Source organism: Acinonyx jubatus, chromosome E4, assembly GCF_027475565.1.
Source record: "Acinonyx jubatus isolate Ajub_Pintada_27869175 chromosome E4, VMU_Ajub_asm_v1.0, whole genome shotgun sequence".
Lineage (NCBI taxonomy): Eukaryota > Metazoa > Chordata > Mammalia > Carnivora > Felidae > Acinonyx > Acinonyx jubatus.
Genome location: NC_069395.1, coordinates 50515120 through 50532966, shown reverse-complemented (window position 1 = coordinate 50532966; position 17847 = coordinate 50515120). Strand labels below are relative to the sequence as shown.

The 17847-nt window shown below is 36.5% G+C and overlaps 1 protein-coding gene and 1 pseudogene across 5 annotated transcripts in view; one reads left to right on the top strand and one right to left on the bottom strand.

Annotated features, from left to right (window-relative positions):
- COP1 (COP1 E3 ubiquitin ligase) overlaps window positions 1–17847 on the bottom strand; it is a 252752-nt gene that overhangs the window by 182929 nt on the left and 51976 nt on the right. For all 5 annotated transcript variants that reach the window (XR_008293057.1, XM_027074264.2, XM_053209222.1 and 2 more), the window contains exon 6: window positions 14229–14297. Coding sequence is in view for 4 of the 5 variants with exons in the window: in XM_027074264.2 (XP_026930065.1) it covers window positions 14229–14297 (69 nt within the window). In the remaining variant the exon portion in view is untranslated. The remainder of the gene's footprint in view (window positions 1–14228; window positions 14298–17847) is intronic.
- LOC106967960 (dnaJ homolog subfamily A member 1-like) lies at window positions 15289–17540 on the top strand (annotated as a pseudogene).

The window sequence follows — 17847 nt, the reverse complement described above, 5'->3', positions numbered from 1 at the left end:
ATGATGCTATATATGAGGTGAATTACACAAAACCGCCAGTGTTCAACAATTTTTACTTCCAAAACCAGTAATTTCATATGGTTCAACTTAAAAAAACTATCACACTAGAATAAATATCCTGAGTATATATCATTTGTTCTCCCTGGAAAATGGGAGAATTTTTGTTTTAAGATTTCAATTATACTCTACTTTTTTTTTGAAGACAGTATAAGTTCACAGACAATCAAAAACCTGGGAATATAAAAATAAAAATATTATAAAATCTAAAAATAAAACTAAGGTACAAGTGCTGCCCCAATATATACACGTAGAACATAAAACAAAATGATGTAACCTACCTATGTGAAAAAGCCTGAAAAAGTATCAAGACAAAAAAAATTTTCAAGATTGAAGAAATGGAAATCACTTACACATATTAAATCTGCGACATTTACATTTAATGATGAGATTCTGAAGGGGTTCAGTTAAGTTACTGGGGCACTATGATACTGGGATTTATAATAAGAAATTCATAATTGGTCTTATTCGGCTCCTGGACACAGCTCCTAAAATGCTTGATGGTAAGTGTCCTTCTGTGTGCTTAATGACATGACTGGTGGCTGGCGCTCCTATAGAGCCTCCAGATGAGGGCTGGTTGCCAAGGGAACCAAGTATATAATCAGGTTGGGACTTTCAGCCCACTACACCATGCCCAGGTAAGGGAGAAGGACTGGAGATTGAGTTTAATCATACCTTTGCAATGAAGCCTCCAAAAAATCCGCTAACAGAAGGTGTTTGAAGGGCTTCTGGTTTGGTGAACACGTGGAGATGCTGAGAGGGGGTCACACCTGGAGAGTGTATGGAAGCTCTGGGCTCCTTCCCATCTACCTTGTTCTGCACATCTCTTGTATCTGGCTGCTCCTGAGTTGTATCCTTTTATAATGAAGTGGTAACCTAGCAAGTAACTGTTTTCCTTAGTTCTGCAAGTTATCAAACCCAAGAAGGAGGTCACAGGAACCTCCAATTTATAGTCAATCAGAAGAACAGGTGACAAGGTGAACTGCAATTTGCATCTGAAGTGGCATCTCAGTCTTGTGGGACTGAGCCATTAACCTGTGGGATCTGAGGCTAACTCCAGGTAGACAGTGACAGAATTGAGTTGCATTGGAGGACACCCAGTTGGGTGTCCACAGAGAACTGAAAAACTGCTTATGTAAGAATCATTCACATATATGGTAGCCAGAAGTATGAGAGCAGAGTGATAAGGGAAGCAAGTATTTCCCCATCAGGCAACAATGCAAGACATTATAGTAATAGAAAAGAGAAGAAAGACACAGGACAACAATTCTAAGGAAATAGAAAAGAGAATTAATCTAAATTCACCCTTCAAACATGTTTTGTAACTGGGAGCAGCAGGATCTAGAATAAAAGTATAAATCAGAGTTGAAGAATGTTTTGGTGATATGGAGAAAGTCCACAAAGATAAACTACCATTACCTGGATGAAAACTGATCACAAATTGGGAATGATATCCAAAATCAACCCTGGATTGTATCATCATGAGTTTGGGGATTACTAAAAATAATAATAAATACATATGATGGAGAAATGTTTGAAGCTCAGTCTTAAACCTGTATTAAGGCACTTTCAACACAGCATGATGTACCAAAACCCAAAGAAAATTTAAAGAAACATTTAAATTTAATAAGTGAAGGTTAAAAAAAAAAAAAGTGAAGTTTCAGAATCCCTTAAGACTAAAATGTAAAAGAATTCAAAAATAAAGAGCCCCCTTTTACAGACATTTGCTTTGCGGCTTATAGATGTCATTTGTACTCAGTTACTGACCTACACATGATTTGATAAAAATATGCTAAAGTGTTAAACTTAATGTTTAAACTTTGTTTTTTAAAAGCTAATATAGGGGTGCCTGGGTGGCTCAGTCGGTTGAGCGTCCGACTTCAGCTCAGGTCACAATCTCGCGGTCCATGAGTTCGAGCCCCGCGTCGGGCTCTGGGCTGATGGCTCAGAGCCTGGAGCCTGCTTCCGATTCTGTGTCTCCCTCTCTCTCTGCCCCTCCCCCGTTCATGCTCCGTCTCTCTCTGTCTCAAAAATAAATAAAACCTTAAAAAAAAATTTTTTTTTAAAGCTAATATAATTAGAATAAACTGTAGCTGCCAAGACTATTTCAAACATCTGACATTTTCAAATCTGAAAAAAAGAATACTGGAACACTTTCAGGAAAAAGAAAATGGGTGAAAAATGAGAATAACAAATTTTCATATACTATATATAAAAACTATAATGAGATACCAGTGTATACCTATTAGAGCATCAAATCCAGAATAATGACAACATCAAATGCTGACAAGAATATACAGCAATAGGAGCTCTCATTTATTCCTGGTGGTAAAGAAGAATGGCACAACCACTTTGGAAGACAATTCGGCAATTTCTTTAAAAAGTAAACATAATCTTAGCATGATTCAGTAATCATGCTCCTTGGTATCTACCCAAAGGAGTTGAAAACTTATGTGCACACAAAACCATATTTATAGCAGCTTCCTTCATAACTGCTAACAGTTGGAAGTAACCAAGATGTCTTTCAATAGGCAAAGTGTAAGCATTATCACATTCAGACAACAGAATGTTATTCAGCATGAAGAAGAAATGGGCTTTCTGGGTTGTATGGGTGGCTCAGTCGGTTAAGCGTCCGACTTTGGCTCAGGTCATGATCTCACAGTTCATGAGTTCAAGCCCCACACTAAGCTCTGCACTGGTGGTGCAGGGCCTGCTTGGGATTCTCTCTCTCTTTCTCTCTCTGCCCCTTCCCCATTTGTGCATTCTTTCTCTCTGAAAATAAATTTAAAAATAAACTTTAAAGAAGAAATGGGCTTTCAAACCATGAAAAGACATGGAGGAAATTTAAACGCATATTACTAAGTAAAAAAAGCCAATGTGAAAGGCTACATAGTGTTTAATTCCAACTCAATGACATTCTGGAAAAGGCAAAACTAAGGAAACACTAAAAATTCAGCGATTGCCATGGGTTGGAGATAGGGAATGGGATGAACAGATGGAGCACAGAGGAATTTAAGGGCAATGAAAATACTCTGTATGATACTATAATGATGGATACATGTCATTACACATTTCTCCAAACCCACAGAACGTACATAAACAAGAGTGAACCCCAAAGTTAACAACAGACTTTGGGTGATTATAACATGTCAGGTTCATGAATTTTAACAAAGGTACCCTCTGGTGAGGGATGTTAATGGGGGAAGCCTTTGCACATGTGAGGGCAGGGGGTATATGGAAAATCTCTGTACCTTCTCACTTTTGCTGTGAACCTAAAACTTCTGTAAAGAAACAAAGTCTTTGACGTGGATACACTTATTCTAAGAGTTATTACCAAAAACAAAGCAAATTTAGCCATATGAAGTACAAACTAAAGTTATACCACCACCCCATAAATATACACATACTTAATACATAAATCCTGCAACAGCAGGCAGGCTTAATTATAAGCCTTCATTCAGCCCCCTGATTGTAATTTTTTTTTTTAAGTTGAGAAGAAAGCATAGAACAAGCAAGACAAAAGAAAGAAAGAAAGAAAGAAAGAAAGAAAGAAAGAAAGAAAGAAAGAAAGAAAGAAAAGAAAGAGAAGGAAAGAGAAGGAAAGAGAAGAAAAAAGAAACTGGACCACAGGTGACATATGGAGATGGCTTACTTAAAAGCAAATGTAGGGGTGCCTAAGTGGCTCAGTCAACTAAGCATGTGACTCTTGATTTCGGCTAAACTCATGATCTCAAGATCCTGAGCTCAAGCATTGCCCCCCCCCCCCCCAGCACCCCACCCTTAAGGCTCCAGGCCCAGCCTGGAGCCTAATTAAGATATTCTTCCTCTCTCTCTCTCAAAACAATTTAAAAATTAAAATATATTTAAAAAAAAACAAATGTAAATAGATACCAACACCAGTACTGTGTGATAAGTTACAAATATAAGGTAATATCTACAGCAACCCTTAAAAAATGTATACAAAGAAATGTACTCAAAACCATTACGAATAAATAAAAATAAAATTCTAAGAAGCATTCAGATAACCCTTAAGAAGAAAACATAAAAACAACAGGGGCACCTAGGTGGCTCAGTTGGTTAAGCGTCCAACTTCAGCTCAGGTCATGACCTCATGGTTCATGAGTTTGAACCCCGCATCAGGTTCTGTGCTGACAGCTCAGAGCCTGGAGCCTGCTTCTGATTCTGTGTCTCCCTCTCTCTCTGCCCCTCCCCTGCTCACACTCTGTCTCTCTCTCAAAATTAAATAAACATTAAAAAAAAATAAAAGAAAAACAACAATAACAAAAACCGAGGTGCCTGGGTGGCTAAGTCAGTTAAGCGTTAGACTCTTGATTTCAGCTCAGGTCTTGATCTCAAAGTTTGTGAGTTTGAGCCCCACATCTGGCTCGCTACTGTCACTGCAGAACCCACTTCAGATCCTCTCCAGCCCCTCCTTAGCTCTCTCCCAAAAATAAACATTAAAAAATACATATATATATATATATATGTGTGTATTTAAAAAATAATAATATAAAAAAATAAAATAACAAAAACCAACAAAAGAACCATAAAACAAAGAATAAAATGGTAGGCTTAAGCTGTAACACTTCTATTAAATGTAAATGGTCTAAATATACTAGGACTGATTCTGGCGGAGTGGATAAAAAAAACTCTTGCTATCTTTAAGAAACTCACCTCAAATATAATTATATTCAGTAATTCATGTAACAAGGAAACAAAGACTCAGTAAAGATGCAGAAATTTTTTGCTACACATTTAACAAATTTTACACTGCAGCATGCAATTGCAGAAAAAAGTCTTTTTCAAAGACAAATCTTTCAAAATTTAACCAACAGGTGAGAGTGCAGGTATCATATTTAATATCTGAAGGACATTAAACACCAACTATTTACTGATAAAAATAAATAGGAATAAAACACCAACTATTTACTGATAAGAATGTAATTAAAACAGCAATCAGTAACAAAAAGGCAACAAGAAAACTCCAATGTCCAAGTAATAATTTTACTTCTTTTTTAGTGTTTGTTTATTTCTTTTAAGAGAGAGAGAGAATCCCAAGCAGGCTCTGTGCTGTCAGCGCAAAATCTGACACGGGGCTTGATCTCACAAACCCTGAGTTCGTGATATGAGCAGAAATCAAGAGAAAGATGCTTAACCTACTGAGCTGCCCAGGAGCCCCCTAATAAATTTACTTCTAAATAACCCATAGGCCTAAGAAAAACTGTAATGAAAATTAGAAATTCTCTTGAACTAAGGAATAACAAATACCATACCGAAATCATCAGATGCAACCAAGGAAAAATTATGGCCTTAAATCCCTATATTAGAAAAAGCAGTATGCATAATATGTACATCCAAGTTAAGAAATTAGAAAAGGAATAATAAAATAAAACCAAAGAAAGTAGAACAGTAGAAATTATAAAGTGTATAAATTAGTCAAATGGAAAGCAAAAATAAAAAGAGAACAGAAACAAAGCCAATAGTTGGTTCTTTTAGATAGACAGACTCATAAAACTGGCAAGAGTGAATCAAGAAAAAAAAGGAAAAGGGAACGCAGCAGTAAGCAAAGTCAGGAATGAAAGTTATTACTAAACACTCTGGGGGGCGTTCAAAACTTAATATTAAGACCAATCTTACACCAATCCATTTGAAAATTTAGATGAAACAAACAACTAGGAAAAGCATAACATGTCATAGGTGATATTTAAAACAAAAACTGAACAATCGTAACTGTTGCATAACAGTTATTCTGTAATTCTGTAAGAGAATAAGCATTAACTGCATAAGCACGTTAAGTGTTGCAGTAACTAATCAATAGTTTAAAACTTTCTGCAAACACACAACAAATCCAGAGAGTTTCTTCAGTAAAATCATTAAGCATTCAACAAAAATATCCTCCCTAGACTACACAAACTCTTCCAGAAAACAGAAGAAGGGTACATTCCCAAACTCATTTGATAAAATAACAAACTTTATAGCAAAGCTGGACAAGATCAGCATAAGAAAAAACTTATAGGACAATCTCACTAATGAAAATAGATGTAAAATCCTAAACAAAGTATCAGCAAACCAAACAATACAGAAGAGGATATACATCATGGCCAAGTTTGGTTTACACTAGGAATGCAAGTAGGGCAAACAACCATCCTGGGGGGGGGGGGGGGGGGGGTTCCTAGAATGCAGAATGTTCAGTGATAAAAACAGAATATGCCTGGGCAAATCAGGATGGATGATCACCCTAGCTGCAAAGCTAATTGACCCTTTTATGTTAAACCAATTTAATTATTCACATTCACAGAATGAAAAAAAGTAAGTATCATCTCAGATGCACAAAAATTTTGGAGAATACTCCATCCCCACTAATGATTAAAGGGGAAAAAAAAAGTCCTCTTAGGAAACTGGGAATAGAAATTTACTTCCTTGAACAATAAAAAGTACCTACAAAAAAACCTACAGAAAACATCATACCTAATGGTGACACGTCGAAAGCTTTCACTTTGAGATCAGCACCAAGACTAGGATGCCCCGCTATCACCACTTCTATTCATCATTGTACCGGATGTCCTAGCCAGCAGAGTAAGACAAGAGAAATAAATAAAAGATATAAGGATCATAAAGAAAGAAACTAAACTGTTAATACTTGCAGATGACGATGTGTATACAGAAGACATAAAAGAATCTACAAATAAATTATTAGAATTAATAAGAATTTAACAAGGTTGCTGGATAAAAAAAATTACCTATAAAAATCAACTATATTTTTATGCACCAGCAACAAACAGTAAGAAACTGAAATTGAAGACACAGACATTGTTTATAATAGTATAAAAAAAAAATTACTGAAGACCTAATAAATCTAAAACAAAGGTGTGTAAGAATTCCCTAAAAAATATCCAAATTGTGAAGGACATTCTTAAGGACCTAATTATATACAGAGAAATCCTTCATTCATGGGTCAAAAGCCTCAATATTGTATATGGATATACTCTCCCAAATTGATCTACGGAGTCAAAGTAATCCCAGTTTAAAAAAAAAAAAAATCACAGCAGGTTTACCATGTAAATGTACCAGCTGGTTTTAAAATTCATATAGAAAGGGGTGCCTGGGTGGCTCACTCAGTTGAGCGTCCGACTTCGGCTCAGGTCATGATCTCACGGTTCGTGGGTTCAAGCCCCGTGTCCAGCTTTGTGCTGCCAGCTCAGAGCCTGGAGCCTGCTTCAGAGTCTGTGCCTGGAGACACAGCATCTGCCCCTCTCTCTGCCCCTCCCCCACTCACGCTCTGTCTCTCAAAAATAAACAGTTAAAAAAATAAGTAAAATAAAATTTATATAGAAATAACAAGAGCCATAGATAGCTGAGAATTTCCTAAAGAACAGTAATTTAAAGCTCTAGTATTTACCACAACATAGTTCTGCAAAAAGATAGACAAATAGACCAGTGAAGCAGAAAAGAGAGCCTAGAAATGGACCCTCACATACATGGACACATTATGCATGACAAAGGTCGTGCTTGAGAGCAATAGGAAAAAGATGGACTTAATTAAGGATGCTTGGACAAATGGATATCCATATGAAAAGTTGCCTATCCTTCACATTATACATGATAATAAATTCCCAAGTAGATTATAACCTGAATGTCAAAAATAAAAATAAATAAATAAAGCTTCAAGTACTTAATATGGCAAAATGTCCTCATGACTGCAGGTGGGAAATTTTGTATCTAACTCAAAAGGCCGGGAAGACCAATAACTCTAACTCTATTAAAAACAGGGGCACCCGGGAGGTTCAGTTGGTTAGGCACCTGATTCCTGGACTCTTGATTCTGGCTCAGGCCTCAATTTCATGGTTCCTGGGATCAAGCCCCAAGCGGGGCTCTATGTACTGAGAGCGTAGAGCCTACTTGGCATTCTCTCTCTCCCTCTCTCTTTCCCCTCCCCTGCTGATGCTCGAGCTCTCTCTCTCTCTCTCAAATAATAAACTTAAAAAAAAAAAATAGAAACTTTTGTTAGTCAAACGACATCATTAAGGTAATGAAATAAGCAGCCCAATTAGATGGGAGAAAATATCTACTAAAGATAGAGATAGATAGATAGTTCAAAGAATTTTTACCTAGAATACATAAACAACAAACCATTAACAAAATCAACTAAATAGAAAAGATGCAAAAAACTTTAAACAAGTACTTTACACACACAAAAAAAATCCAATCAGCCAATAAAAAACATAGTTTAACTGGTGCTCAACCTCATTAGTCATTAGAAAAATGCAAATTAAAACTACAAAGAGATAGCAAAACATACTCCCCAGATTAGCTAAACTGAAAAAAGTCTATTGTGATACCAATAGACTTTTGGCAAGAATACAGTGCAGTAATAACACACATGAAACACCTGTAGGAAGAGTAACTAATACAACTACTTGGGAAAAGTTTGTTATCTACTAAGTTTGAAGATATATTTTGTCCTATGACTCATCAGCTCCACTCCTACATACATACCAAACAGATATACATGCATATATATGCCTGGGTACATACATAAGATAGTAGCATTGTCTGTGAATAGCCCAAAACCAAAAACAACTCCAAAGCCCATCAACCACAATGGTTGAATGCGGTATATTCAATTAATAAAATACCATGCAACAAAACTAATCTACTATAGCCATATACAATATGGATGAACCTTAAAATTGAGTCTCAGACAAGAACAGAAAAAAACAATATGTGCTGAAGTAAATCTTTTGAAGTTCAAAAAAACAGAGACTCATAAATACTTAGGCATCAAAATAATAAAGAAAAACAGGGAGGTGATTAATTATCAGAATACTGACCCACTTAATGGACAAGGGAAAAAGCAACAATCTGGAAAGGTTAGGCAGGAACCTTGGGAGTCCCAGCAATAACCTGACTGTTTAATCAGGACAGTGGTTACATGGATGGTCATTCTATAAATCTTTAAACTGTAAATTTGTTTATGGACTTTTTTATTTCATATAAAAACAATATAAAATTCACTGGAACTCCAAACAAAACCAAAAAGAAACCCAAGACTTACTTATCAAAACTGTCTGCTCCTGAGACCAGTATTACATATGTTAACTAACTTGAATCTAAATTAAAAAGGAAAAAAAAAAAAGCTACGGCAACTGAGTGGCTCAGTTGGTTAAGCATCCGACTCGATTTCGGATCAGGTCATGATCTCAGAGTTCATGGGATCGAGCCCCACATTGGGTTCTGCACTGACAGTGCAGAGCCTGCTTGGGATTCTCCCTCCCTCTCTCTGCCCTTCCCCAGCCTGTGCTTGCTCACTTGCTCACTCACGCTCTCTCTCTCTCTCTCTCAAAATAAACATTTAAAAAAAAAAAGAATGAAAAAAAAAAGCTGTCCTATTTCAGTAAATTAAACAGGTACCACAAATGTCCAGAAACACATTTTGAATTTTTTTTTAATATTTTTAATGTTTATTTTTGAGAGAGAGAGAAAGAGAGAGAGAGAGTGAGCCTGAGTGTGTGAGCAGGGGAGGAGCAGAGAGAAAAGGGGACAGAGGATCCACAGCAGACTCTGCCCTGACAGCCGGGAGTCCAATGCAGGGCTGAAACCCATGAACCATGAGATCATGACCTGAGCTAAGTCAGATGCTTAATCGACTGAGCCACCCAGGTGCCCCCAAAAGTTAAAACTAAGTCAAATGAAATATAAGGCAATCATTTAAATGCTGGTACAAATTTGACTTTTACCTTAAACCCAGGGCCCTTTTGTTCCATCTGACCATGAAGAAAGAATAACATGTTCATTTAAATATATTTACTTATTGGGGCACCTGGGTGGCTCAGTCGTTCAGCATCCAACTTCTGACTTCAGCTCAGGTCATGATCTCACAGTTTGTGAGAGCGAGCCCCACCTCGGGTCTTTGCTGACAGAGCAGACCCTGCTTGGGATTCTCTCTCTCTCTGCCCCTCCCCCTCACTCACATGCATTCACATTCCTCTCTCTCTAAAAATAAATAAAAACTTTAAATATTTATACTTATCAAATGCTGTGGTAGGCAGAATCTAAGATAGCCTCCAAAGATTCCCACTTAGTATTCACACCCTTGTGTTAATTACCTCTCCTGGTGTGGGTTGGACCTAATGATTTGCTTCTAATGACCAGAAGATAGTACATGTGCTGGAATGTAACTTCCAAATTGGAGTGACTGCTGTCTTCAAAACGTTCTTTCCTTCTCACTTGCTCCCTCTGAGAGAAGCCAGCAGCCATGTAGTAAGCAACCAATGGAGAAGTCCATTTGCCATGGTATCGGTATCCCTTTCCAACAGCCAATGGGTGAGCCTGGAAGGATTCCTATCCCAGGCGAACTCTGAGGTAACTGCTACCCTGGCCAACACCTTGACAGTAGCTTGCTAGAAACCCTGAGCCAAGGCACTCAGCTACATTGCACCATGATTCCTGACCCAAGATATTAAATGTTTAATGTTTCAAGCCATTAAATTTGATGGTAACTTGTTACACAGCAATAGGTAACAAATGCAAACGCCTACTATGTGTCCTCTTAATATCTGAAAAAGAGTCAGTAGGGAAAATTAACTCAAAAACGAAAAATTAAATGTAGGATTCTAATAGCCCTAAAGTACTAGCAAGATGTGATATTGAAGCAAATAAGTATGTTAAATCTGAAAAGCAGATTTAACTTCTTAGATTGGTATATATAAATATCTAAACCAACGTGCATCATGACCCCAATAAAAGTTAAGTATAAGATCACAAAGTTAATTTTCAAAGTCTGAATGTTAATCTTAGGAAAATAAATTCAAAAGTAGTACTTTGCCGCCTGGTCAGCCTATACTTTGAATGAATAAGTTCAAGTATAAATTACACAACAGGACATAAGACCTCTAACAACGATATTCATTTTGAGGATTAAGTATGCAAATATACTTCATAATATATGTGAAAAAATATAATCACTTCATTCTGTGGGTACTAAATTAATCAACTAAATTCCTAGACTAAAGTTTCTTATGATTACATATCAATACTGGTACCTGACTCCAATTATGGAGGAATTTATGAAATTCAATCAAAGTAACTGATAAATTTTTAAAGTCTATTGACATAGCACTAAATTTTCAAATGTTTTAAACTTTGTTAACCTTGCTCCTCAGTGTCTCTTACATAATTAAACCTGAAATACTCAAAGCATGGGCACAACAACAACAAACAAAGAAAACCAAAATGTAGTAATAACAATATAATCAATGCACAAAGTAGATATCAATATCCAGAAGTACTTAGAACTAGTGCACTTCATAGTTAAATTGCCCACAGTAAGAAAATATGGTTCAAAATGGAAAAAGAAATCATTCAATCACAAAGATCAATCTAAAGTCAAACTATAAAATTCTACAGTACAATTAACCCAGACATTTAATTGCAAAAACACAGAAACACTGATACTAAGAGCTATGGATCAAAAGCGGTATCCTAGAAGGTACTATTAGAGGCCCTCAACCACCACATCCAAGAGAGGAAAAATTACAATCACAAGGATGAATTATTTACTAGAAAATAATTTTCTGTTGTTCTCTCCCATTTCTGAACATCCTGTCATAGCTTTAGTTCCAAATTATCTTTTCAAGGATGTTTCTACAGCAAACACAGAAATAGTGAATTTGCCCGTGACAGAGGGCAGATTTATTTTCTGATCAATAGGATAAAAATAATATCTCCCTACAGGGCAAAGACTAGATACGTTTGCCAGAGACCCCTTTAAAAGCCTGGGATTTCTCAAACTCGGGGTTCCTTTGTTGTTACATAAATACACTGTATGTGCAGCATTCGCCTGAGCACATCTCTATGACACCCTGGTGAGACTTGAGGTTCAGAGAAAACATACAAACATGAAGCAGGTGCACCAAATGTGCCCACAATAAAATCCTCTATCTCCAGCCCAGAAGTCTCCTGTAACTGACAGCACAAATGAAAGTGTTACAGGCTAACTTGTGAGATTGCTAGTAAGGTAATAATCTCAGGATCTTCACAGTTTTTTTAGAGTTATATACTGTATCCTTTTATTACCTGAGACATTTTAAAATCTAACAATTTTGTTGCAAGCATTAACAGACCCCTAGAAAAGCAGTGAAAAACCAGGGTCTAATAAAAACCTTAAATAATTCAGGACACAGGGACTCCTGGGTGACTCAGTAGGTTAAGCGTCTGACTTCAGCTCAGGTCATGATCTCATGGCTCGTGAGTTCGAGCCCCACACCAGGCTCTGTGCTGACAACTCAGAGCCTGGAGCCTGCTTTGGATTCTGTGTCTCCCTCTCTCTCTGCCCCTCCCTGGCTCACACTTTGCCTCTTTCTCAAAAATAAATAAACATTAAAACAAAAACTTTTAATAATAATTCATGACACAGATAATGACCAGCCGTTTACTTAACCCTCAGACACCCTCATGTTTGGACTGCACACTTAATTGAGTCATTTACTCATTCATTATCACGTAATTCCTCATGTACTTAATCCCATGTTCAATGAGTTTAAAGTCCAAGGCAGAAAGAAGCGTATGTATGAAACTACTGCAAAACAATTTCGCATTGTCTTAAAAAGTTGGGAGGTATGTATGCGATATGAAAAACTATAACTTTTCCAAAGAATTTTCTATAGCAAAAAGATGTTGAGTGTACATATTAAAGTAATAATTTTATTTCCATATATCATAAAATTTTCAGCTTTGCTACGCAACGTGTGGTCCAAGGACCAACAACATCATCACCTGAAGCTTCCTAGAAATGCAGACTATGGGGCTCCAAAACACACCCCCAACCAGAACCTGGATTCTAACTATCTTCAGGTGATTCTTATGCAGATCAAAGTTTAAGTAGCCACCAAAAGAAAAAAAGAGAGGAATAAATTTTAAATTTATAATGAAAATGTTTTTGTTAACAGACATATTAAAACCACAATTATTAGCTCAGTAAAGCTTAAGTTTAAGAAAACAAGTGAAAAACCAGATAAAGAATATTTAGCTATCAACAGTATCATAGTACAGGAAAATCCAATTGGAACAAAGTAAGAAAAAGTAAAAACAGATATCACGAATAATCGAAACAAGGAAACATCAAACTAAGATAATGTAAGGTTCTGACAACACACACTAACCATACTTCATCACAATAAAAACATCTCTCTTTAGTTTCAAAAACAGATGGCCTAGAACTGAGCACATAATAGACATTACATGTATTTTCTAGGTGAATAAAAAAACTTACTTAGAAATCTTAAAATAAAAATATAAGAGATTTGAGGACAGTTCAGAATTTAAATGTAGAACTCCTTTTTGAAGTTATATTGGCATTCTCCCATCATAATACAGAATTTTGCCTTTGATTTTCCCATATTTTGTACAAGTGTGAAATGATTGAAGAATTTTATAAATGTCAAATGAAAAAAAATCCTGATTATAAGATTATTAATAAAAAATTACCTTTTAGCTATCCTGCATGACATACTTTCCAAGTTCCAAATAGGCAGCTATGTTTTTGCCTGTTTTTCCCCCCAGCATACATTTCTGCCATAAGAAAAATACCTAAGACTTTATTATCTAAAGTTCCGAAGTTCTCTTTTCACGGTGTCATTTGATAATTCTATTTTCTGTTCTTCAGAGCTTTGAGGTAAGTCACTGTATTCAATCCTACAGAAAACTTTTCAGTACATCTCCAAAAAGGGATTTTTAAAGTACCAATTTGTAGGGGTACCTGAAGGCTCAGTCAGTTAAGCATCCGACTCTTGATCTTGGCCCAGGCCACGATCTCAAGATTCATGGGATCGAGCCCCACGTAGCCTGCTTGGGACTCTCTCTCTCTCCCTCTCTCTATGCCCCTCCCCTGCTCACGTGCTCTCTCAAAATAAATAAACATTAAAAAATAATGATAAAGTATCCAAAAAAAGTAAAAAATAAAGAATAAAAATGTTTTAAAAATAATAACAAAGTACCAAGTTCTAAAGGTAAAAGTTAAAATAAGAAAGCATAAGGAAACTGCCTACAACTCAAAAGCCTTTTTTAAATGTTTAAATAAACTGTTGAGCATGAAATGCCTTTACAAAAATGGGCAATAATAGGAATAGTCAACAGTAAATGAAACTTTATGTAAAACATACAAAATAATATACCTCTCTCTTATTTCTTCTTGCAACCTTGAGGAATTCCATAAGGATCTGTAGTTGGGCTGCATGTGATTCCTATAACAGAAAATTATAATTGTTCTTTTAAAAACATGACTATGAGTTCCAAGTTTTCTTTAACACTGCAGTATAACCAGTATGAAACAACTTCATGCATCCATTTAAATCAGCCTATAACTTCTATTAATCAGTTTTCTCATTTACTAAGTGGCATTTTTAAAAAGAAGCCATTTCCCCAAAACTAAAACTCATTTTAAGAAACAGGGGTTTTAAATTACACTTCTCATCTACATACTGAAAAAACTGCTTGCAGAAAATGGCAATTCTGTTATCTGCCCTAGCATTCTCTTCCAACCAAACTAAGAGAACACCAAGACAAAAGCACAGTGGATTCAACATAGTTCCTGGAAACTAAAATCACTTTCTCCAAAGGCAGAATAATATTTGGGAAGGAATTCATACCTTTTAGAAATGAAACTTACTATTTGTGGCTATTACCTACTCACACAAATGTGAGAATATATGTCCATAGAGAATTTCAGTCAAAAATCAGACATTTAAGAACAAATATTTTAATATAATCAAATGAAGGAAGAGGTAAATAATCTGAATTGTTAAGTGAAACAAACATGTAATAGATAAAAGATAATTATAAGCTTGACAGTTTCTGGGTATAAAATATAAAACTGCAAATATTTATCTGTTACTGTTAAAATTCACACAAAGAAACAAGGAATTCTAGGTGAAACTGATGAATGAATATATGTAAAAAGAGCATCAAAAGCTAAAAATGGAATGAGATAGTTTATTAACAAAGGTAACTCTAATTTCTTATATATTTCAAAAGAAGAATAATAAAGACCAGAAAATCATTTCCAAATAAAACAAAAATAAATAACAAAAAATAATAAAACTTTCATTTACCTTGTTATGCAACAGAATTGTCTGGGGGCATTTGTTAAAACAAATAGGGACAATTATATTTGATTCTGTTACTCTAGAAAATATTCCAAGAACCTTTGTTTCGCAAGTCTCCAGGGACGTCTGGATGGCTGTTAGTAAGGCAACCTACTTGATTTCGGCCATGATCGCAGGGTCTTGGGATTGAGCCTTGCACCCAGCTCTGCATTGAGTGTGGAGCCTGCTTAAGATTCTCTCTCCCTCTCCCCCTCCCCGCCTCTCTAAAATAAAATAAATAAATAAAACCAAGTCCCCAGATGATAAGAATAAGCCAGTCAAAATTTGACAAATCCCTAAATATTATACATATCACAAAAAGGCATGGCCACCCACTCCCAGAGTCTATCCCCTATGAGGAGAGGGTTCTTCATATTTTAAAGGGTAAAAGGCAAAACAGATCAATGAAATGTTTAAGTCAAGACAATAAGGACAAGGGAGAACAAATATAAAGAAGCAATCACATTAGGATATTCTGATTAACATAACTGAATTAATGTCTCACAAGTGAATAAATTTTTAAAGCATAGTATCATGAAAATTTTAAAGTGAATTGTTTTCCTGCAAAACAAAGTGGTATTTACTAAACCTTAGACACATTCCTGAAAAGTTGAACTATCACACAGAACAAACTCATCAAGGCTCTGTGCCCCAACAATGATGACAAATACCCTTCTGCACCCTTCTTAGGACTTTTTTATACCGATTATCTATAAATGGAGCCTGCTTGAGACTCTGTCTCTCCTAGTCTCTCTCTGCCCCTCCCCTGCTCACGCTCTCTTTCTCTTTCTCAAGATAGAAAACTAGCTCTGCAAAAGAATGTGATTTGCAACAAATATGAAGCCTGAGATTGTAGGAAAGGAGTGGCACAATGCTGTCCCAATTACCAACATACTGGGATGCAAGTAAGAATCCATCAGATAGGGAGCACCTGGGTGGCTCAGTCGGTTGAGCTCCCAACTCTGGATTTCGGCTCAGCTCATGGTCTCAAGGGGCTCACGTCATGATCTCAAGGTTCGTGGGATTGGACTCTATGCTGACAGCATGGAACCTGCTTGGAATTTTCTCTCTCCCTCTTTCTCTTTCCCTCCCCTGCTCACTCATGCTCACAGGCTCTCTCAAAATAAAAAAATAAACTTTTTAAACAGAAAGAAATAAATTTTTTTTTCACCAGATGGGACCTGGAATGGCTCAACAAATTCAATCTGTGTGCACAGAGTGCTAGGACCATGGGAAAGGGATCAGACCTAAAGACAGATGTAAAGGCTGCAATGGGAGGATGATAGTTCAAGAAAAGAAGATTCTAGAAGTTCATATTGACAAAGGCATGAAAGATGGTCAGAAGATAACATTCCACAGTGAAGGAGACCAAGAATCAAGACTGGAACCAGAAGATATCATCACTGTTTTAGATCAGAAGGACCATGCTGTTTTCACTGGACAAGGAGATTTTTTCATATGTATGGATATACAGCTGGTTGAAGCACTGTGTGGCTTTCAAAAGACAATACCTACTCTTGACAACTGAACCACCGTCATCACCTCTCATTCCACGTGAGATTGTCAAGCATGGAGATATCAAGGGTGTGCTAAATGAAGGCATGCCAATTTATCATAGACCATATGAAAAAAGGTCACCTAATCATCACATTTAAGGTAAACTTTCCTGAGAAAGGCTTTTTCTCTCCTGACAAACTCTCTATACTGGAAAAACTCCTACCTGAGAGGAAGGAAGTAGTAGAGACTGATGAATTGGACCAGGTAGAACTGGTGTACTTTGATCCAAATCAGAAAGATGGCACCATTACAATGAAGAAGCACATGAGGATGATGAACGTCCTCCTGGGGGTGATGCTCAGTGTCAGACCTCTTAACAGGGCTGGTGAATAACACTGCTGGCATGCTCTACACAGTAGCGAGTAAGTGAAGGACCACAATCATAGCTCACTACTTCCTGTTGTTTTTAATATTCAACTATAGTAGTGTTTTAAAAGTTAAATGAAGAGGGGCACCTGGGTGGCTCAGTCGGTTGAGCGTCCGACTTCGGCTCAGGTCATGATCTCAAAGTTTGTGGATTCAAGCCCCACAACAGGCTCCGTGCTGACCGCTTGCTCAGAGCCTGGAGCCTGCTTCAGATTCTGTGTCTCCTTCTCTCTCTGCCCTTCCCCTGCTCATTCTTTGTCTGTTTCTCAAAAATAAATAAATGTAAAAAAAAAAATTTTTTTTAAGTTAAATGAAGAATAAACTCAAATATAAAAGCTCTGACTTTGCTGTATGTATGATGACTTCAGTGTACAAGGTAAATCTGTTTAGCACTTGTTAAAACTACTTTTTAAACCCCCCCCCCCCCAGCATTTGTTAGGCCATACCTTGTAACTGATTTCAGTTCTATGTACATGAAACAGATTAGACTAAAATGCTAAGTGTATGTATTGACTTCAGTGTATGACCAAGCTATGAAGGTAAGACTTGTACTTAATTGGTAATCAAAGAACTTGATTTGTAGAAGTGTTGTCTGTAGTTATATTAAGTGGGATTCAATATGATGCCTCTGCATTTATTCTATTGCCTGAACAGTTACTTGCAAAAGGTATGCTATGTAATCTGGCCTCTGGTTCCAGTGATAGAAAAGACACCTTTCTAAAGAAGG